Source organism: Hippocampus guttulatus, chromosome 8 (assembly GCF_054856545.1).
Source record: "Hippocampus guttulatus isolate MCC_2025c chromosome 8, RoL_Hgut_1.0, whole genome shotgun sequence".
NCBI lineage: Eukaryota > Metazoa > Chordata > Actinopteri > Syngnathiformes > Syngnathidae > Hippocampus > Hippocampus guttulatus.
The window spans coordinates 20,334,035-20,356,520 of NC_141268.1; the positions used below are offsets into that span (position 1 = coordinate 20,334,035).

Here is a 22,486-nt window from a genome sequence, read left to right on the forward strand (position 1 = left end):
CCAATTGTACCATTCCTAGTTCTGTGGGAATTACATCATCATGCCACATCGCCCCTTAACCATAAACTGAGGGCTGTTTATAATTTTGTAGAGATGTTTTATAGTCAGGTAAAACTGAAAAAAACAGACATTGCAGGACAGGAAGGACCAATCAGGGGACTCGAGAACTGCAATCTACGTGTGTGTGTGTGTGTGTGTGTATGTGTGTGTGTGTGTGTGTGTGTGTGTGTGTGTGTGTGTGTGTGTGTGTGTGTGTGTGTGTGTGTGTGTTTACGTGTACCAGACGAGCAGGAGACGTCTGGCAGTATCATCTACACGGTGGAACTAAAGCGCTACGGAGGCCCGCTGGGCATCACCATCTCAGGCACGGAGGAACCCTTTGACCCCATCACCATCTCCGGACTCACCAAACGAGGCTTGGCTGAAAGGTGCGCATGTACTGCGAAGTAGTTGTCGTGTTCACAGACTTTGTCACACAAGAATGACTTTTTTTAAATAATATTGGTCACCCTGCTGTGACCCTGCTGCCGAACATCCACCCCATATTTAAAAATTTCCCTTTCTGTCTACTTATCAACAATTTAGGAGATTTGCTGACATTTTTTCCCTTTGTTTGTGTGTATTATTATAAATGGCCAGTTTTTGACCCTGGCACAGATCATTTCTATTTCCATGATTTCCGATGTGAAAAACATAATACTGTATTCCCATAACGTTCCTATGTACTATAAAGAGTGGAGACAGGAAGTTGAACCCAAACAAACAAACATCAAATGTCAGCATTAAGAAGATAGACCACACAGGAAGTGTGTGTGTGTGTGTGTGTGTGTGTGTGTGTGTGTGTGTGTGTGTGTGTGTGTGTGTGTGTGTGTGTGTGTGACCGTGACCAGAACGGGCGCCATCCACGTAGGCGACCGCATCCTGGCCATCAACAGTGTGAGCCTGAAGGGCAAACCCCTGAGCGAGGCCATTCACCTGCTGCAGATGGCCGGAGAGACCGTCACGCTCAAGATCAAGAAGTTGATCGACAGTAAGACAACATGATCGTGATTTTGATGATGACCGTCACGATGATAACAATGAACTTTAGCCAGAGCAGACGTCAACACTAGAAACGAGAGGTGACAAATGATCAGTTGGTGTGAGCTACGGCTCTGGAATTGATCCAAAATGGATGCTTCAAACTTAACTTCCTGTTCAATTTCAGGCATGGGTCCTTGAGACTTTTTTTCCCGTATCCCGGCGTGGTAAATATTCCCAACTAAGTTGGTGTTGATTGAGGAAACCTGTGGTTACAGATAAATTTTCTTTTCTTTTTTTCCCCAACTACTGAGTAAATTTTGTGGGGTTGTTTTGGGGAACCACAGTGAGTCATCACATCAATTAAAATGGGCACTTAAAAGTAAATTGCCAATGTCTTCCATCTTTTCAGACATGGCTTCCGGAGACTTTTTTTGTGGGTCTGTCTACTGATGTAAGATAAATATACCAAATCTCGTGGTGCTAAATTAAACTGGCTTCCGAGGCTGAATTTCCAAAGTATTCCCCAAAGATTAATTTGTAAAGGTTCCCTAAAGTAATCACGATGACCCTAAAATGGCTGCTTCTTACCAATATTCTCAACTTCCTGCATCTTTTCAGACATGGCTTCTTCAAACTTTTTTGTGGGTCTGCTCAAGATGGACATGCCTACCAAATTTCAGCAGCCTAAGTCAAACTGGCTTCTGGGACAGAATTTCTTTTTAAACAACTCCGCTTCCGCTGCGTAACTAACTTGGGGCGATAAGATTCACAATTCTTACAAAAGTTGATATGTCATTTAGATGAACACGTGAAAACATTTGCTGAGTTTTTAAGGTCAGAAATCGCTACAAATGGACCAAAACCTGCCTGACTATATCGACACACAAGTTTTACGAAATGCAAGTTGTGAATTTGAGAGCACAGACTTGGACGTGCGCCCCAATTTCGTTGTACCTGCCTTATTAAAATGACACGCAAAGCTTTCTGATCTCATTTCAATTGGTCTCTTTTTGTCGGTAAGACCCAGACGATCGCAAAGCGAGCGAGGCAGACGATGCCACGGAGAACGAGCTGAGCTGCGGCGAGGAGGACGACTTGACCGACTTGACGGACAGTCAACAGACCAACAAACTGTCAGACCTTTACGCCACGACTGTCCCCAGTGTCGACTCTGCCATGGACTCTTGGGACGGATCCGGCCTGGACGCCGGATACTGCAGCCAGGGTAGCTCTATTGTGGGCGGGGGGGGCTGATTATTTTAAAGAAAGATAGTTGTACAATGAGACGTGGCGTATTTCAAGAGCAAGTGTCCTTATTTATCTTGACGCTACACGGCATAGGCACGTACAACCACCAGACGTCCACCGGCATGGCACTTCACCCTCACGAGTGGCGCAGTGCTAAGCAGCAGCAGCAGCATCGCGCCACTACGCCCCCGCCTGGTTGCCGGAAGAACTACCCCTTCAGCGACGGCGGATTCAGCGAGGACGAGTGGGAAAAACCGTTGGGGTGAGACAGCAAAATTTGAACTTCATTTTTGAAAAAAAAAAAATTAAACAAAAAAAATTTTGACTCACAAATGAACACCTCAGTTTCCTTGGCCAACCATCGGACGGAATTCTGCTGGACCCTGACGACAGTTTCTGGTGTCAGGCCCTGGAGGACCTGGAGACCTGCGGCCAATCAGAGCTGCTCAGAGAGATCGAGGTTAGTTAACATTTAGCGCAAAGCTCCATGACATTTATAAAACAAAGTACCACGAGTAACTTTTTAGTTTAGGGAGAGAATCAAACACCAAACTGTGCCAACAAAGCATTCAATTGCGTCAAACCAAAGGCCTCTAGCTTTCTGCTAGCATATCATGTGAAAAGCTATGGATAGGCTAACAGAAATGAGCATCGCTGTTACGATGAATAGAAACCTTCAAGCTGTATGATAATGTAGTTCGTTTCTGGCAGGCATCAATCATGACTGGCACAGCCATCAGTTTGGGCGTGGAAGGCGTCAACAAACCTCCGAGCGATCCCATCCTCAGCCACGGCCGGATGAGCCCCTTGCAGCGGAACTCCCTCCTTCACCAGGGGGCGCACCTGCACGACGAGCTGCACCTGCACGACCATGAAGGTGGGCCTTGCCCAAACTACCGCTTAGACTTAGACCAAGGGGGAGAGGGGGGTCTGTCAAAAGAGTCAGGTGTCTTGGACAAAGATACATCATTTGGACTGAATAAATCTTTTCTTATGGTGGTGGGGGAGTGTTTGGTCATGAGTGTTCTACTCCTCGCCCTCACAGATGCCCGCCTGGAGGTCCACTTCCACCCGGATGAGCTGCTCCATGCGGGGACGCACCTCCTCCAGGACAACACGCCCCCGCTCATGCACCACGAACCCAAGTCCAAAGCCTCGTTGAGGGTTTCGGAAAGGACGTGGGAGTCGCGCCGCATCAAGGAGGAGATGCAAGGGCTTTTGTCCCCAACGCCTCTGGAGCTGCACAAAGTCAGTTCACACGAGAGCCTTGATGGAGCTTGATCGGGTTCATTGGAAAGAACTTTGGAAGGGAAATTGGTACAAGAATGAATTGAATGCCTACGCTTGCATTCTCAAGTGCGAGCTTCCCAACAGTGCCACGCGGGTACGCTGTGACGTCGGGAACAGCCCCATTGCGCTGTTTCTGAACATTCTTCTTTTGAACTTGACCATACAACGTTTACAGCCGCATTTCAACAGCCCCGATTACGTTGCAAAGTAACAGCCGAGAGCAGGGATGCCCAAGTCCGGCCCTCGAGGGCCCCTACCTAACCTCTTTAAGTTGTCTTCCTCCTCCAACACACCTTGGGCACCGCTGGGGTAGTGCCTCTTCTGATCATCCGGGGCAAGAACAGTTTTTGGGGAGAAATTAGCTGAAATTTATAAACCCGGAAAATGAACATTGAATCCAAGTATTTGTGATGGAGACTCTGGGTGATTGCTGCAATTGCCTTGAGCAAGAACCAGAACCTGCAATTGATCCTCGGCAGTGACATCTATTCTTGTTTCATCCCCTGCAGGTTACCGTGATCAAAGATCCCGAAAGTGACGACTTTGGCTTCAGTGTGTCCGACGGCTTCCTAGAAAAGGGCGTCTATGTCAACATGGTCCGACCGGACGGACCAGCCGACCGATCGGGCCTCCGGCCCTACGACAGGATCCTTCAGGTATCACTTTCCTCAGCCTAGCGATCGTCAGGCTTAAAGTCCGTCCCGACTTGACCCAAGACAGACTTCTGGTGTCAATTTTAGGACTTGGGATTTTCTTGTCTAAAAACTCATTTCAAAATTTGACTTGAAAGCCCAAGATCCCAAAACATTTTGTGAGACCACCTCTGGTCTCCGTTTTAGGTGAACCACGTCAGGACTCGGGACTTTGACTGCTGCCTGGCGGTGCCGCTCATCACGGAGGCCGGCGACCGGTTGGAGCTGGTCATCAGCCGCAACCCGCTAGACGGCGCCGAGGATAACAACAACACGCTGGACCACCACCCCCTGGACCTGTAGCGCAGAAGCAACAGACAGTCGGGTTTGTTTGTCCCTTTGTCAGGTCTCGGACACCAAACACATGATACTTTGGACTGGAGTTGTCAGTCTCATCTTTGTCGTAGTTCTGGTTTCCTTCAGAGCACTCCTATGACGGCAAAAACCTGATACGGTGGGACCACGCTTGTCGATCATCACGCCACTAGTACAGTTTCTCAAATCCTTCTTTTCCCCTTGAAAGTAATGGAAATGCCATTGATCCGTTCCAGCTGCCCCCAAAAAGTTGTATTGTCACCGGAAAAATAGCGCTCTACAGTTTTGCACGTTTTAGAACATACAGTAATGACCGAATTTCATGGAATGTACCGCATTCAAGTTTTATTTTCCTTTTGTTTTCGACACTTCTGTAATATATTCCTCATTTCCACTTTTTTCGTATTTATTTTGTCGTCTAGTTTTTGCAGTGTGATGGATTTCCAGCTGACGAGCACCAGGTTCTGCCTCGTGGTTTTTCACGGATGCCCTGAGACCCAACAAAGTGAGGATTTAAACACCTGCGTCATGAGGATGACGTCCCCACTGACTGCGGAGTCTTTGCGGACGTCCGCATCGCTGCTAAACTCGCGCAAACACTCCAACTCCACCGGAGGGCCCGGAAATACACTGTATGGAACAAGGTATTAGGGACACGCTCTTTGCAGAGTTTGATGTGCAGTAAGTTGTCCAAATGCCATATTTTCCACAAACCGTAGCTGTCCCTATACTTTTGTCCAAATTCCTGTCTATATTTTTGACTTCCTGATTATGTCCCAATAATTATGTTCAGTCCATGGATACCTTTACCATATGTGTAGATGTCCCGATATTTTTGTCTAAGCCCCACATTTTCTTCATTTCACTTTGGACTTTGTGCATGTGCCCCAAAAATATGTGGTGGTTACCATGGCAACCAGTGAATTTGCAGGCCTCTTCGATGCATAAGTGCTTCCTGCCTTTTGAGGCTTTCCTTATCTGTGTGGAAAGTTGTGGAATCATGAGGTCGGCCTCAAGTGTGTCCCTCTCACACACACACACACACACACACACACACACACCGCCGCCTTCTTCTCCTACCCCCACACCCTCCACCCACCCCCAACCATATTTTTAGTCCCACACATTCCTTCCTGGAGCTTTACATCAACGTCACCTGCTGCTGTTTTCTTCCGGAACGTCGCCCTCGTGGAGGCAATTATTTGTGGATTAGTGGCGCTAAGAGGGGCCCACACGCCCGTCACATGAACTCGCTCACCTGATAACACTCACCGTGCACCCCCTCTCACCTCTCATCCTTAACCCCCCCCCCCCCCCCCCCTCCACATCCACCACCACCCCAGCAAACGCTGGCTACGTGAGCAAACACCTCACAGGTCAACGGCAACATTCACAGCTTCCACTCGTTCTCGTTTTTACACTCTCCCGTCCATTAGTCAAGGATTGCCTAATAGGCGCACCCTCTCTCCACCTTTACAAATCGCGTAATCGCTACAAACAGCCCTACAGAATTGGTGCACCCACTCTCCCTTGCACGCATCAAGTTAGTACAGCGCCACACCCCCAGTGTGCGTGTACACCAGGATACTGTAGGTTTACATGTAAATAATGACAGTGTATGGACGTCCCAGTCAGCAAAATTGGTCTGGCCCAGCTCTGGGGCAGATACGGCACGTACACTCGGCCCACATACCTCAATGAATGACGGTCCTGCAGTGGCCCATGTCTGGCATCCATGATGTGGGCCGCATTCGGCCCAGATCTGAGCCGCATTGTAAAACTATATCTGGCCCTACTCCGGCCCGACGCTGGGCCAGAACAGGTTCCTGATATCAGCCCGAATTCAACCTCAACTAAGCCACATCTTTCATGAGCCATATTTGACCCACATTTAAAAAAAAGTCTCAAAAACGACTGTTATAAAAATATGTTTATTGTCATAATTTGTGAACCTCACATATAACTCCACATACACTGGAAAAATGTACTTTTCTTTATTTAACAGTGAACACAAAGTCCAAATTCGAATGCAGCTTACTCTTGAACGGTATTTTTCTGTCCATCAAATTGTGGCGCTCTCCATGTCCTCTTTTCTTCTCATGCTCTCCTTCCTGTCACCATCCCGATCAGGAGCCAGATGTAGCCATCTTTTAATTGTGACATCAATTTCCTGGTCTGAGGCCCAAGATGTTAGGCTGTTAGGTCTCACAGCGGCTGTAAGAACTGTAAGAAAACAAGAATGTTTGTACATGTCATGAACAATGAATGGTCAGTAAAAATAACCCCTGAAATTTCTTATAATAATAATAATAATAATAATAATACATTTCATTTATAAGCGTCTTTCAAGACACTCTAGGACACTTTACAACCAAAACTAAACTAGGTGTGACGCTGTGGGGCGGAATATTTGCCACCAAAAAGTAAACGTGAATAACTTTTAAATCGTTTATACTGAATTTGAAATACGTGAATTGAAGGTCAGTGGCTCGGATAATGGATGGATTTATATATTTTTCTCTGAATCATATTGAATAACTGAATCTGAATTGTACAATCTGAATTTGAAACTGTATTTGATCCTCACTGAAAATTAAATTCTGTTTATTTTCATATTCAGTTTTACAAATACAAAACGACATTTTTTTCAACGTCAGATTTTGTTTTTGAATTGAGGTACTAAGTTTTAAATTAAATTTATGTTCAAGTATGAAGTATCCAGTTTGTATTGCAGCAAACGGAATCAAAATTAATTTCATTGTATTTCAGTGCAGAAAGGGTTCTTTTTGGCAGCCCCTCTGACTGTTCAATCACCTACATTTTCACAAGTGATGTGTCGGTCGCGAACGAGCCGGTACAAATCGTTCACTCTTTGAAGTGAACGATGAGGCGTTTTTGGCCGAAAAAAACGACCATGTATAGTAAGGCGTTTTTAGATGAAAAAAACGACCATGTGTAATAAGCCGTTTTTCGACGAAAAAAACGACCATGAATAGAAAGAAAGCTGTTTTTAGCTGAAAAAAACGACCATGAATAGTAAGGTGTTTTTAGATGAAAAAAACGACCATGTGTAATAAGCCGTTTTTCGACGAAAAAAACGACCATGAATAGAAAGAAAGCTGTTTTTAGCTGAAAAAAACGACCATGAATAGTAAGGTGTTTTTAGCCGAAAAAAACGACCATGTATAGTAAGGCGTTTTTAGACGAAAAAATGACTATGTATCGTAAGGCTTTTTAACGCGAAAAAAACGACCATGTAGAGTAAGGCGTTTTTAGCCGAAAAAAAACGACCATGTATAGTAAGGCGTTTTGAGCCGAAAAAAAAGGACCACGTATAGTAAGGTGTTTTTAGCCGGAAAAAAAAACGACCACGTATAGTATGCCGCTTTTAGCCGAAAAAAATTACCATGTATAGTAAGGCGTTTTTAGACGAAAAAAAACAACCATGTGTAGGAAGGCGTTTTCAGCCGAAAAAAAAGGACCATGTATAGCAAGGTTTTTTTAGCCGAAAACCCCCCACCATGAATAGTAAGGCGTTTTTAGCCGAAAAAAACGACCATGTATAAGTAAGGCGTTTTTAGCCGAAAAAAATGACCATGTATAGTCAGGCGTTTTTAGGCGAAAAAAAAGACCATGTGTAGTAAGGCGTTTTTAGCCGAAAAAAACAACCATATATAGTAAAGCGTTTTTAGGCAAAAAAAATGACCATTAATAGTAAGGCATTTTAACTCGAAAAAAATGACCATGTATAGGAAGGCGTTTTTAGCGGAAAAAAACGACCATGTGTAGTAAGGCGTTTTTAGCCGAAAAAAAAGGACCATGTATAGTAAGGTGTATTTAGCCGAAAAAAATCACCATGTATAGTAAGGCGTTTTTAGACGAAAAAAACAACCATGTACAATGAGGCGTTTTTAGCCCAAAAAAAACAACCATGTGTAGTAAGGCGTTTTCAGCCGAACAAAAAGGACCATGTATAGTAAGGCGTTTTTAGCTGAAAAAAATGACCATGTATAGTAAGGCATTTTTAGCCGAAAAAAACGACCATGTATAGGAAGGCGTTTTTAGCCGAAAAAACAACCATATATGTAAGGCGTTTTTGGACGAAAAAAAACGACCATGTATAGTAAGGCGTTTTTGGACAAAATTTTTAGCCGAAAAAAACGACCATGTATAGTAAGGCGTTTTAGCCGAAAAAAACGACCGTGTATAGTAAGGCGTTTTTGGACGAAAAAAAACGACCATGTATAGTAAGGTGTTTTTGGACAAAAAAAACGACCATGTATAGTAAGGCGTTTTTGGACGAAAAAAACCGACCATGTATAGTAAGGCGTTTTTGGACGAAAAAAAACGACCATGTACAATGAGGCGTTTTTAGCCGAAAAAAAACAACCATGTGTTGTAAGGCGTTTTCAGCCGAACAAAAAGGACCATGTATAGTAAGGCGTTTTTAGCCCAAAAAAATGACCATGTATAGTAAGGCGTTTTTAGCCGAAAACCCCCCCACCATGAATAGTAAGGCATTTTTAGCCGAAAAAAAGGACCATGTATAGGAAGGCGTTTTTAGCCGAAAAAACAACCATATATGTAAGGCGTTTTTGGACGAAAAAAAACGACCATGTATAGTAAGGCGTTTTTGGATGAAAAAAACGACCATGTATAGTAAGGCATTTTTGGACGAAATTTTTAGCCGAAAAAAAACGACCATGTATAGTAAGGCGTTTTTAGCCGAAAAAAACGACCATGTATAGGAAGGCCTTTTTGGACGAAAAAAACGACAATGTATAGTAAGGCGTTTTTAGACGAAAAAAACGACCATGGTATAGTAAGGCGTTTTTAGCCGAAAAAAACGACCATGTATAGTAAGGCGTTTTTAGACGAAAAAAACGACCATGTATAGTAAGGCGTTTTTGGACGAAAAAAAAACGACCATTTATAGTGAAGCGTTTTTGGACAAAAAAAACGACCATGTATAGTAAGGCGTTTTTAGCCGAAAAAAAAACGACCATGTATATATAGTAAGGCGTTTTTGGACAACATTTTTAGCCGAAAAAAACGACCATGTATAGTAAGGCGTTTTTAGCCGAAAAAACAACCATATATGTAAGGCGTTTTTTGACGAAAAAAAACGACCATGTATAGTAAGGCGTTTTTGGACAAAAAAAACGACCATGTATTATAGTAAGGCATTTTTGGACGAAATCTTTAGCCGAAAAAAAACGACCATGTATATATAGTAAGGCGTTTTTGGACATTTTTAGCCGAAAAAAACGACCATGTATTGTAAGGCGTTTTTAGCCGAAAAAAAACTCCTTCTCTAAAAACGGCCTTACTATACATGGTCGTTTTTTTTCATCCAAAAACGCCTTCCTATACATGGTGTGTTTTTTTCGGCTAAAAACGCCTTACTATACAAGGTCCTTTTTTTCGGCTAAAAATTTTGTCCAAAAATGCCTTACTATACATGGTCGGTTTTTTTCGTCCAAAAACGCCTTACTATACATGGTCGTTTTTTTCGGCGAAAAACTCCTTACGATACAAAAAACGACTTCAATAAGCCTTACTTATCATGTTGGTCAAAGAAAGAAGGGATATGGTTGCAACCTCTGGGGATTGAACACCCAACCGCTAGTTTGGGACTTGGTTTCTCTACCCCTGAGCCACACCACCACATAACTTCTTGTTTGTTTTGTGTTTTCTTCAATAAAGCTGCAAATGGTGGTTAAAGAAAGATGTGACCTTGGTGCAAACACTGGGAATCGAACACCCAACCGCTGGATTTGGCACTTCAGCTTTCTACCACTGAGCTAACCCACCACAATGAACCTTTGGGTTGTTTTGTGTTTTTCCTCAAATAAGTTGTATATGGTGGTTAAAGAGTAGACATTGTTGCAACAACCAGGGATCGAACACTCAACCTCTGGTGTGGCACTCTATCACTCTACCACTGAGCCAAAGCACTAAATAGAGCAGTGGAGTGCCTTACTACATATGGTCGTTTTTTTCGTCCAAAAAGGCCTCCCTATACATGGTCGTTTTTTTTCGGCTAAAAACGCCTTACTACACATGGTCGTTTTTTTTGAGTTAAAGTGCCTTCTGAAACATGGTCGTTTTTTTTCGGCTCAAAACAGCTTTCTTTACATGGTCGTTTTTTTCGGCTAAAAACGCTTATCTATATACATGGTCGTTTTTTTTTTTTGTGTCTAAAAACGGATTACTAGACATGGTCGTTTTTTTTTGTCTAAAAACGGATTACTAGACGGTCGTTTTTTTCGGCTCAAAACGCCTGACTATGCGTGGTCATTTTTTTCGGCTAAAAACACCTTACTATACGTGGTCGTTTTTTTTTCATCTAAAAACGCCTTACTATACATGGTCGTTTTTTTTCAGCTAAAAACACCTGAATCTTCATGGTCGTTTTTTTCGTCTAAAAACGCCTTACTCTACATGGTCGTTTTTTTTCGGGTTAAAAAGCCTTACGATACATGGTCATTTTTTCGTCTAAAAATGCCTTACTATACCTGTACATGGTCGTTTTTTTTCCCGGCTAAAAACGCCTTCTATACATGGTCGTTTTTTTCAGCTAAAAACGCCTTACTACACATGGTCGTTTTTTTCGAGTTAAAGTGCCTTCCTAAACATGGTCGTTTTTTTTCGGCTAAAAACGCCTTACTATGCATGGTCGTTTTTTTCGTCTAAAAACGCCTTACTATTCATGGTCGTTGTTTTCGGGTAAAAACACCTTCCAATACATGGTCGTTTTATTTTTAGTTAAAACGCCTTACTATTCTTGGTCGGGTTTTTTTCGGCTCAAAACACCTTTCTTTACATGGTCGTTTTTTTCGTCGAAAAACGCCTTACTATACATGGTCGTTTTTTTTCGGCTAAAAATGCCTTACTTCACTTGGTCGGTTTTTTCGGCTAAAAACGCTTATCTATATACATGGTCGTTTTTTTTTTTTTTTGTCTAAAAATGGATTACTAGGCATGGTCGTTTTTTTCGGTGAAAAACGGCTTACGAGATACATGGTCGTTTTTTTCGGCTAAAAACACCTTCCTATACATGGTCGTTTTATTTTTAGTTAAAACGCCTTACTATTCACGGTCGGGGGGTTTTCAGCTCAAAACACCTTTCTTTACATGGTCGTTTTTTTCGTCTAAAAACGCCTTACTATACATGGTTGTTTTTTTCGGCTAAAAATGCCTTACTTCACTTGGTCGGTTATTTCGACTAAAAACGCTTATCTATATACATGGTCGTTTTTGTTTTTTTTTGTCTAAAAACGGATTACTAGACATGGTCGTTTTTTTCGGTGAAAAACGGCTTACGAGATACATGGTCGTTTTTTTCGGCTAAAAACACCTTCCTATACATGGTCGTTTTATTTTTAGTTAAAACGCCTTACTATTCACGGTCGGGTTTTTTTCAGCTCAAAACACCTTTCTTTACATCGTCGTTTTTTTCGTCTAAAAACGCCTTACTATACATGGTCGTTTTTTTCCGGCTAAAAATGCCTTACTTCACTTGGTCGGTTTTTTCGGCTAAAAACGTTTATCTATATACATGGTCGTTTTTTTTTTTGTCTAAAAACGGATTACTAGACATGGTTGTTTTTTTCGGCTAAAAACGCCTTTCTGTACATGGTTGTTTTTTTCAGCTAGAGACGCCTTTGTGTCAAACTCATTTCACATGGTGGGCCACATACGGCCTCGGTAGATGTCAAGTGGGCCATACCATTAAAATGATACCATACTTTGCTATAAACAACCAAAACAATATGTCTTTCCTTTGTTTTGGTATGAAGAAGCGCAAGAACATTTGGAAAATGTTGAAATTTAATGAACGTATCTTTTACAAAACATTTCATGAAGCACCTTACATTTCCTTCAACAAATGTGCAATTTACTTTTATCATTCACATATATGCATTGCAACTGATCCCATTGATTGTACAAACTTTAACAAGTAATTGGTATTGAAAAATATAGTAATGCACTTTATGATTAAACAAGATTTATAAAGAAAGGAAGTTTTAAACCATTTACATGTGCATATAAAATCTAAATGTAATCCCTGCCTACACCTTACAAACTAAGGAGAGTGCTAATGTGTAAATGTGAGAGTGCTATTGATAGCGTCTGCTGTCATGGGTCTGTCTCACTGACGGACTGAGGCTGCTGTTGTCTTCTTCTCTGGTCAAAACAGTGTCCTTTAGCGGATACTCAATCAATTGCACCTTCTTAAAAATATTAATTCTGCGTTTTTTATGCATCTTTTTCATTTTTAAATTATCCTGCGGGCCTTCATTGAACCTCGCACGCGTGTGTGTGTGTGTGATGAATGGATTTCCGCATCGGTGTGGTTGTAAAACAAGGCTGTGTGTTGAAAAAATAAATCTGAAACTGAAACTGCATTTAAGGGTGGTTCAATACTGGCTGGCCATATACGGGCCGGAGTTGGAAATTGATTTCTGGCCCAAATACTTCACTCCACAACTGGCCCTCATCTGGTTTGCCAGAGTCAAGCCAGTGCCTCCTTTGCCACTCCTGGGCCGTGTACGGCCCACATGCATTATGCCAGTGCTGACTCAAGGCCAGCTGTGCCAGCTTCATGCCGAATCCGAGCCAGATGCCTTTGCTGACTGGGGTGTGTGTGTTGAAAAAAGCACAAATCGGCGTCTGATACAATGTAGTGTAAATATCGGCATGAATTTTTACATTCACATTTTGTAAAGCAACAAAAACAAGTGACTGACAAAAGCCTTCCAGAAGTGTTGTGTCGGTTTTCATGTATTTATAATGTGTGCGAGTGTGTGTGTGTGTGTGTGTGTGTGTGTGTGTGTGTGTGGGTGGGTGGGTGGGTGGTTCCCTATGCATCTAAATGTTAAAGTTGTGTTTGAAGCCCAATCTAGAAGTAAATGATTTCAGTGTGGGGTTAAAAAAAAAAAAGCCCTGAAGTATCATTCCTTTTTGTGACTTGCCTGTCTTCACTTTGTTTTAAATGATATGCAGATATGCTCCTCCAAGATGACAAACAGTTTTTTTTTCATGCATAGTGTTTAATATTTGACTGAACAAAGTCATACAGTCATGATATGAATTGCTTTCTCATCCAATGCACATTATGCTGCTCATTTGCGTGTGCGTGCCTTGGCCACCTGGGGGCAGTATAAGAAAGAAACCCAGCATATACCGCACTCTCTCTCGGCTCCAAATATGAGTTGTTCTTTGCAGAGGATGAAGAATATATGCTGTAGGTATTGTTACGTTATCTGTCTACATGTGCTGCTGCACATTTGTGTTCAGATCTCCGTGGCTTCAAGTGTAACACCATCACCACGCAGATGCTCATATTAAGCCCACGTGCCTATGGCCTTTTCCCATTGTATGTTAGCATTAGGCTAGTGGAGGCTGTGTAATTGATCTAAATCTCTCTCTCTCTCTCCCTACATATATACTGTATATATATATATATATATATACAGTATATATACACGCACACACACACAAACGCATATTTTACATTTTTACAAAGAAGAAAAACAATACTCTGAATAATGTTATACTTTTCTGTGTTTGTTGTTGATATGAAGTTGTGTACCTTGGATGGACTGTGGGTCTTTTTTACATGTCAATGTTGTTGTTGTTTTGAATGTTTTGATCTGACTGAAGTACGAAAAGTCAGCAAAGCTTCTTCCGAATTCCAGATTGGGCTTTCCAAAGGTGTCATTTTGCCTGTGTAAAGCTCCGTGTTATATAATATTTTTCTACTACCAATGCTCTCCTACCAAATGTGGGAAGCAAAGAGAAGAAAGGAGAATTGTCATGTGCAAAATAAAAAGTCAGATTTGCTTGTTGTCATTTGTTTTGCAAGGTATGGTGGCTTTGTGAAGTGGTGTGATTTGGTTTCAAACTGAGGTCAGGGTTTCAAAGTAGATTTTGAACTAGGGTTAGGGTTTCATACAAGGGCTAGGGTTTGAAATTAGGGTGAGGAGTTCAAATTAGGGTTTCAAACTAGGGTTAGGGTTTCAAAGTAGGTTTAGGGTTACATACTTTGGCTGACTTTTTTTGTGTTTGGGTCCCAATACTTGTGTCCAAATCTCTCAAATTGTATCCACGTTTGTTGGCAAAAACACCTTTATCTCAAACAAAATTGGACCTCCGCCCAAAAAAAAAGAGAAATAAACACAAGACAAACTGCTGTGACTTTTTTTTTTAATCAAGAAACAACAAAAAACAATTTATCCACATTTCTGAAACCTGATCGACACTTTTTTTTTCAAGTTTACAGATGACTTGGAAGGAAACACACAGAAGAAAAAAAGCTGTTTGCAAACAGTTTTGCCGTTTTCTCATCACGCTGTCGCCACGGAAACCGTGAATGGGATGAGGCAGACGATAATGCCGATGACGACGAAGAGCAGCGCAAATGTGCTTTTTCGCCATGAAAGTGTCGAACAAAAACGTCAGCTGGCTTGATCCCGAACGCCCGCCCGCTAGGGGGCAGCATCGAGTCAAGACCCAGCCAGGCAATACTGCGGCTCAGCGGACACTCCAGCCAAACACTACGGCAAATTCTTTTAAAATAAGTTATTTCACGCGACAGATGTGAGTGACGGAATATCGCAAGATAAGAAAACACGCAAGCGAGGGAATCCATGAAGATGTCAGCACCAAAATATCCAAATATTCTTTCACTCTTTGACGTTTGGTCGTTATTTGCGCTCGGGAGCGGCGTCGCAGAGTTCGGGACCGCCGACGAGTGCGCGAAACTTTTGAGCGTTTATTACAAAGACGACGTGTCAAATGAGGAATACGAATGCCTGCGGTGGATTTCGTGATGGCGGTTGTTTGAGAAAAAAGAAATTTTGTACATTTTTAAACACTTTTCAGTTGAAATTACATCAGCAACTGCATCTATTTGAGGAAAAGACAAGAAGGGGGCTATTTACTGGAGGGAAAAAAATGAAATGCGATATGAAGTGTTTTCAGGAAAAATTCGATTGAAACAAAGTATTTGAGGAAAATAGGGACTATACTTAAGGGCGCAGTATGACATTTGAGGAGAGAATATTCATGATCCAAGTAAAATAATACTGATATGACCTACGTTACTTGTTTGCGGGGAACACAAGATTTATTTGAAGTGAAAAAGCAATTTATTTGAAGAGTAAGCGTTATAGGTTTCTATTTGAGAAAACAATTATGCGCTGATCATCTATGTGTTCCATGAATTTAGGGGAAAAATACATTTGACAGTTTAAAAAAAAACAACTAGAAACTTTTGATGGAGAAAAATGAGGTCTTCATCTTAGGAAAAACGCCGTTACAGCACGAACAATTTATTTGAGGAGAAAACACTGATCTGAACGATTGAGGAAAAATACTGTCGAAATTAATCATTTATTTGAGGTTAAAAGTGAGGGCTGCTTATTTGGGGAGAAATGTAATTATGTATCACTATTTGGGGAAAACCATCGATATGAACTCTTTGAGGAAAATGTGCACTACTTTTTTTAAAGGAAAAAAAGTACATTTCTTTGAGGGTAAAAAGCAGTGATGAACGTTTTTGGTAGCACACATCAATCACAATGTCAACTATTTATTGAAGGAAATGACTTTGAATGATGGATATGTGTCACGCCGTCAAAAACGTTGTTTAGCGATGCTAGCATGTTAGCACGGTGCTATCGCGATATTAGCTTAATGTTAGCGTGTGCTGTGCGTGTGTGTGACGGATGGGATGGATTATTTTCAAAACGGTGCGGATCCAAAAAAAAAAAAAAGTCAACTTAGACAAAAGTATTGAGACATTTCACATTTGGTGGTGCTGGGGGGGGTTAACACTGGACGTAGTTGAATACAGAACAGTGGTTGGCGCACATTAGTCAAGCGGGAAAGGATTTTCCATCAAAAAAAAAAAACCCATTCTTTTGATTGCCAGTTTTTCCTGTCTGCTTGCTTATATTTGTCATGTTGAAATGCGCAGTGCCCCCACCGCAGCCGGCGGCAGTAGATACGCAACCTGTAATTTTTTTCTGGAGCAAGTTTTTTTTTTGTTTGTTTGTTTTTTGTGCGCAACTCCTCATTCACAGTGAAAACAGGAACACGACAGTCCGAAGAGAACATCGACAGAAGCGGGACTAATTCTAATAATATCAATCATGATACAAATTGAAGCTTCTCGGCACGGGAGGGAAAACCACCTGAGTCCAATCGGAGGCTAAAGCGGATCTACGAGAGCGAGATATCAAGCGAGAGAACGAGATAAATCAGCTACCACAAAACACGACAAACGTTCAGGGTTCATTTCTTGGGGTACGGCATTTATGGCCATTGTGTGCGTTAAGGTGCGTTTCACAACCAGCATCCTGGTTTGGAGTTTTCAGACTTACACATTCAGCGGATTTTGGCTTTTTACAGCTTTGATTTGTCACGTATAAAAATGGTTAGCAAGTGCAGCAAAAACCGATTTTCAAGTTCGGGCCACCAGGCTTGTCCAAATTTTTGGTGGAAAAAAATAGTGTTGCGATGACATTGGTTTTGAGTGACTATTGAGTAGGCCACCAGCCCACGACACTTCTGGCCACCCTGAAAGGAAACCTTCACTTGTTTGTAGGATGTCAACCATAGTTCGAAATGTCCCAAATTTTGGAACCACAAAATGTTTCGCATGATACTAAACAAAACTAACGTCAAATTCAGCACCTTTTGCCCAGGTGCCGAGTATCACCGATTCTAATTTGTACGATTCTAGAAGTTGGCCAAAAATAATCTGCAATTTGAAACTTTAATTTGGTCAAATTCCTTCAGCCAAGTCACAATGTCCCGCCGTTGGAAAATTGCAGCTTTTAACCAAAATGACCTTGGCAACATATCCCGAATTATGATTTACTTTGAATTTTTTGCAAAAATTCTGTCAATGTTTTGACACTTGGGATTGGCCTGAAATCTAACATTTTTACCCAAATGGCAGCGCTAACTCATCAAAAACTTTGACAGAGGCTAAATAAATCTTTCACTATTTTTCTAATGGTCCATCCCTGATTCCCAATTGTGCAATTTGGCCAAATCCCCTGCCCAGGAGCCCGAAAATGGCTGACTTCAAATTCATTCTCGATATAGTCCTGGAGACGTTTTCACACATGAATCGAAATTTGAAACTTATCGCAGCCAACTGCTCTGACTGTGACTTAGCTAAATTCCTTGTGAGGATTTGGTCAAACTATTGCTTGTACTTTTGGAATTGGTTAAAAAAAAGAAAACACCTAAATGTGTTCGTTGTCATGGCAACCAATCGAAACCAATACTGGCGCCAGCTACAAAATGGCTGCTACATTTTAGGGCTCAGGTCCTGGAAATGTTTTTCTGCTTTCATAAATTGGATTTAGGAACTAAAAGCGTCGCCTTGATTCCAATTTGCTTGCATCCAACCCCAAATTTTTGTCATCCTCTTCATTTTGTGGCTCAAGTCCCTGAGACTTTGTCATCCAATTTACGGGTGATTTGTTGAAGTTCCCAGTAACGATGGTCAGAAGTGTACAAAATTGGGACTTTGGACATCCCTGGTTGGACCTTTGGATGATTTGGCGGCTGCGGGGTGTAAGGTTGCCACCACTTGACACACTTGGTGTGCCGTAAACATTCTCGCCACAATGGGCTTTCTTTTTGGGATTCAGTCCAACTCTGAACTTTTGATTCCAGGACTCCGAGGTTGCCTTCTAGTCCAGAAGCAGAAAAAGCAACTTCCTTCATGAAGTATTCCGAAAAGACTTGAGGCTACTTTTTAATTTTTTTCCTCTAAACCATTTTTTTTTCTTTTCCTCATTCCACCAAAAACGGACAGACAGACGGAAAAACAAAAGGCGGCTAGTTAGCGTTAGCTTGAGGAGAAGCATTTGGGAGGCTGGCAGGAGAGGAGAGCGAGCTCATGGAGAGCTTTCCACCCTGCGCTCTCGTTTTGTTTGTTTTTTCTTACATCATGGTTTCTACGATGGTGTGGCTGGGGCCCTTCAGCAGCAGTCCCTTGTTCCCGTTGGGGTCCACGGAGTAGGCCAGTTCCCGGGGGCCGCGGTGGTCGGCCGGGCGGGAACTGGCGCCGCCACGGACCGGGGCGGCCACCGCCTTGATCCTCTGCGGAGAGACAACAACAAAAATTCACTACAAAAACTACATATCAGGCCCGCAAAGAGTGGCAATCTGTGTATAATCACACCCTGCCGACAAAATGTGTGTGTGTGTTTTTTTTAAATACTTCGAAGAAGCAAACCACTACTGTTACATCATCTTCCCAAACTCTTTTTTTAACAAAAATCGAAGTGCCATGAGTGAAAGAAAAAAACAAAACAAAACACATGAGCCAACGACACAGTGGAATAGGCGTGAAAAAATCTGAAGGGTTTTTACCTTTGACCTTCATGGCTGACCAGTTTCATCTACACCAAAGCATTCCAATGATTCTTTTTTCCGTTATATTATTATTATTATTATTATGACAAAACAGGCTTACTCAAATGCACCGAACATCACTATTTTCACTCGTTGCAATTAAAATGGTTGCTCTTTCCCGTTTCAGTGCAGTATTTCACTTTTGGGGGGGGGGGGGGGGGTGGAGGGGGGCCTACCTCAATGAGCGGCCCATCAGATCGTATGATCTTGATCACCACCACCATGGGGATGCAGATCATGGAAGCCAAGGCCAAAGTCCAGCCCACTCCGATGGCCCAGTCGGGATATTCGTACACTTTGTTGTACGTCAGCGGCTTGTATTTGACCAGAGAGAAAATAAAGCAGCCCTGCACACACACAAACCACCATTTGATATGACGACAATGGTTAAAAGAAAGTAACGCAACATTTTCTCCCCGATAAGTGACGTGACAAATCGAGAGTGGTCCCCCCCCACCCTCCCAATCTTGATCTTCCACTCAAAAGCTGTGCTTAAGTGATGTGACGCTACCATTTCCGTTTCATTTGCAATTTTCAGGACAGAGTTTGTAAATGTCAAATTTTCAGTCCTTACCATACACAAGCAGGGAGTGATGACAGACCAGCTCCACTTCATCCAAGGGTTTGGTCGGTAGCCGATCATGTCCTCCACAGCATCGTAGAAGTTATCAACGCCTGCACAAAAACGCAAAGCACACTGTTGGAAAAGGGTCGCTTTTCTTAACGTTAGCATTTTCCCGTTTGAATCATCCAAAGTTGGCATTTTCAAATAGTATTTTCAAATATTAGCAGTTAAAGATGTTAGCGCTTCCAAATGGTAGAGCTTACTTACCAAAAACAGTATTTTCAAATGTTGATGTTTTAAAAGGTTAGCATTTAAAAATGTATTTTCAAAAGCTAGTACCAGCAAATGGCTAGCATTTTCAAGTATTGACGTTTTAAAAACGTGAGCATTTTCACATTTTTTTTCATCCTCAAACGTGATTACCATTTTCAGTTTTTCGTATTTTCAAAAGCTAGCAGTGGAAACGGTTAGCATGATCAAGTAGTGACATTTTTAAATGTTCGTGTTTTAGATGCTAGCATGATCATTTTCAGACGTGCTCATCATTGAACATTTTCAAATGTTAGCATTTCACAATATTTGTTCTCAAATGTTCGCTTTTTTTCTTTTTTAATGTTGTCAACCATTTTGAAACGGTAGAATAATTTTACATTTGAAACATTTGGCATGTGCTCGTACTCACCATAAACCCAGGCAACAGCTACACATTCAAAGAATGCCACCCACAGAAGGCACACACCGCTCGCTGCATAGTAGTCAAACAGCTGGAACACGTACATGCCACCCTAAGGACACACAAACACAAACAGGCCATTGACTTTTGGCTTCACTTTAGCCCACTTGAACAACCAGCTTGTGAAATATACCTTTTGCGGTTCAAACCTGCAAAAAAAAGACTCAAAAAAAGATGTCTCGCGCACGCCACGCCACGTAACCCAAATGTGCTGCCGTTTCTTACATTTTTTGCACTTTCCAGGAGACAAAATTTGGACATTGCATGTTTCCAAATGGCGTTTTCATATTTTTGCACGTCTGATGGTTCGCACTTTCACAGAGACAAAAAAATAATAATAATAATAATAATTTCAGAGGTTAACATTTTCAAGCATTCCATTTTCAGTCGTTTTTCTTTTTTCCTTCCCAAGTGTTGACAGGTGCATCTCAAGGATCTGAGATGTGCGAAAGGGTACAGAAACATTTCCGTTTGTTTGGAGCTCCTAATCTATAACATGACAAAAAATATGGCAAAAGTGAAGCGCTCTTCTCTCCAAATGCACGTGCATCATTGCGGCCATGAAAACGATAATATTCAAGGTGACATTAGCAATCTTCCCTCAAGGAAATAATGTTTGGATTAAGTGCGCGGCGGGCTGCGAAATGTCTTCTGTGACTTTGACCGCTGAAGCCATTTGCCTACGCAGGCAGAAAGCCGAATAACGCGGGCACCTGGGCGCCGAATGCCCCCCGCCCCCCCCCCAGCATTGACGTCTGGGACGAGCCCCAGCGGAGCCATCTTGTCCTCTGGAGGAACAGCCTGCAGCAAAACGTGATGCCCTCAACGCCAGTAAAATGCCGGAATCTCTTCTCGCGCGTCGGCGGCGTTAACGGTCGAGCCGGCGATTACGGGCCCACAGAACTTCCGCCCAGAAGCGCCATTTGTGCATTCACGTAGTGATGAAGTTGCAGCTTTCCGCATTGAGATGGAAGTATGGCGACATCAGAGCGACGCTGACTGACGCAGACCGTAGTAGCATAGCTACCCGGTTCACAGCTACATTGTGTGTGTGTGTGTGTGTGTTACCTTGGTAACCATGGTGAGTGCCAGCAGGTAGCTGATGCAGCATATGATAGCGATGAAGACCTCTCTGCGGTAACCCTTCCGTAGGAAGGACGGATACAGATCCACCAGTGATGTGATCTGCCCTTCCACCTCCACAAACTGCGCGCACACACACACACACACACACACACACACACACACACACACACACACAAATTACATCGCAGCTTGTATTACCTCCACAAATGAGCCTGGAGTGTTGTGTGGGGTTGATAAAATTTAGATTTTTTTTTTTTCCAGTTGAACACGCGTTCAGTCCGAGCCATTTTCAGACCCGCCTTCACCCTCACACTAAAAAGATGTGAATCCGTCATTGAGTCACAACGTGAAGGCATGTGCAAAGCCCTCGCAGAGCGCTTTCACATGAGCTCTGACTCGACGTGGTTTGCTGCGTTTGGATTTTGCATGTGCGACGAAGGCACGTGGCTAACCTGACTGTCGAGGCCAAGCAACAGGAGCATGATGAAGAAGAGGATGGCCCAGAGTGTGGGGAAAGGCATCATGGTTACGGCTTTGGGGTAGGCAATGAAGGCCAAGCCGGGACCTAAGGAGTGGAAATGGCGACGCGGGGAATACAGGATATGACATCAGCAACATGTGACTAGATGGTTCCATCTGCACACCGCCCAAGGGCGCAAACAAAACACAGCGTTTTGCTTCCACCCTGTGCGGTTAACTAGCGAGCTACGCATAGACGGATAGAGGTATTTGATTGACAGTAGACAGTCGGGTGGGGTGTTTCAGCACTTTTAGAAGCCTCGTCCACATCGTATGAGAGCAAAAACACTTGGCGATTTAAAAAAATTGTTAATCATTCAAATTGATCAGAGCTGTTCACGACAACGTCAAAGGAGTTTCGCGACACACCTGATTCTGCCACATCCGCAATGTCCACCCCTTGCTCTTGTGCCATAAAGCCCAGGACGGAAAATATTGCAAAGCCAGACACAAAACTGGTGCCACTGTTGAGGGCTCCCAGCAGCAAACAGTCCCTGTGGCAGACGTGGCATCAATCAATCGATGAATCAATACGCACTTGTTGCCCAAAAATACAAAGCACATAACCTC

The 22,486-nt window shown here is 42.6% G+C and overlaps 2 protein-coding genes across 11 annotated transcripts in view; one reads left to right on the forward strand and one right to left on the reverse strand.

Moving 5' to 3' along the window:
* Positions 1-12,979, forward strand: part of grip2b (glutamate receptor interacting protein 2b) — a 47,053-nt gene extending 34,074 nt beyond the window's left edge. For 8 of the 9 annotated variants that reach the window (XM_086117571.1, XM_086117573.1, XM_086117575.1 and 5 more), the window contains exons 17-25: positions 284-428; positions 891-1,030; positions 2,045-2,248; positions 2,365-2,533; positions 2,617-2,731; positions 2,983-3,148; positions 3,317-3,519; positions 4,071-4,217; positions 4,401-12,979. In XM_086117571.1, coding sequence (XP_085973697.1) covers positions 284-428; positions 891-1,030; positions 2,045-2,248; positions 2,365-2,533; positions 2,617-2,731; positions 2,983-3,148; positions 3,317-3,519; positions 4,071-4,217; positions 4,401-4,556 — 1,445 coding nt within the window. In that variant the 3' untranslated portion in view covers positions 4,557-12,979. The remainder of the gene's footprint in view (positions 1-283; positions 429-890; positions 1,031-2,044; positions 2,249-2,364; positions 2,534-2,616; positions 2,732-2,982; positions 3,149-3,316; positions 3,520-4,070; positions 4,218-4,400) is intronic. The other variant, XM_086117572.1, reaches the window with a different exon arrangement.
* Positions 12,980-14,763: 1,784 nt separating this feature from the next.
* LOC147201756 (sodium- and chloride-dependent taurine transporter-like) overlaps positions 14,764-22,486 on the reverse strand; it is a 29,348-nt gene continuing 21,625 nt past the window's right edge. For both annotated transcript variants that reach the window (XM_086117582.1, XM_086117581.1), the window contains exons 9-15: positions 22,286-22,410; positions 21,850-21,962; positions 21,380-21,517; positions 20,261-20,363; positions 19,588-19,688; positions 19,190-19,360; positions 14,764-18,698 (exon numbers count right to left, since the gene is read on the reverse strand). In XM_086117582.1, the coding sequence (XP_085973708.1) occupies positions 18,540-18,698; positions 19,190-19,360; positions 19,588-19,688; positions 20,261-20,363; positions 21,380-21,517; positions 21,850-21,962; positions 22,286-22,410 (910 nt within the window). In that variant the 3' untranslated portion in view covers positions 14,764-18,539. The remainder of the gene's footprint in view (positions 18,699-19,189; positions 19,361-19,587; positions 19,689-20,260; positions 20,364-21,379; positions 21,518-21,849; positions 21,963-22,285; positions 22,411-22,486) is intronic.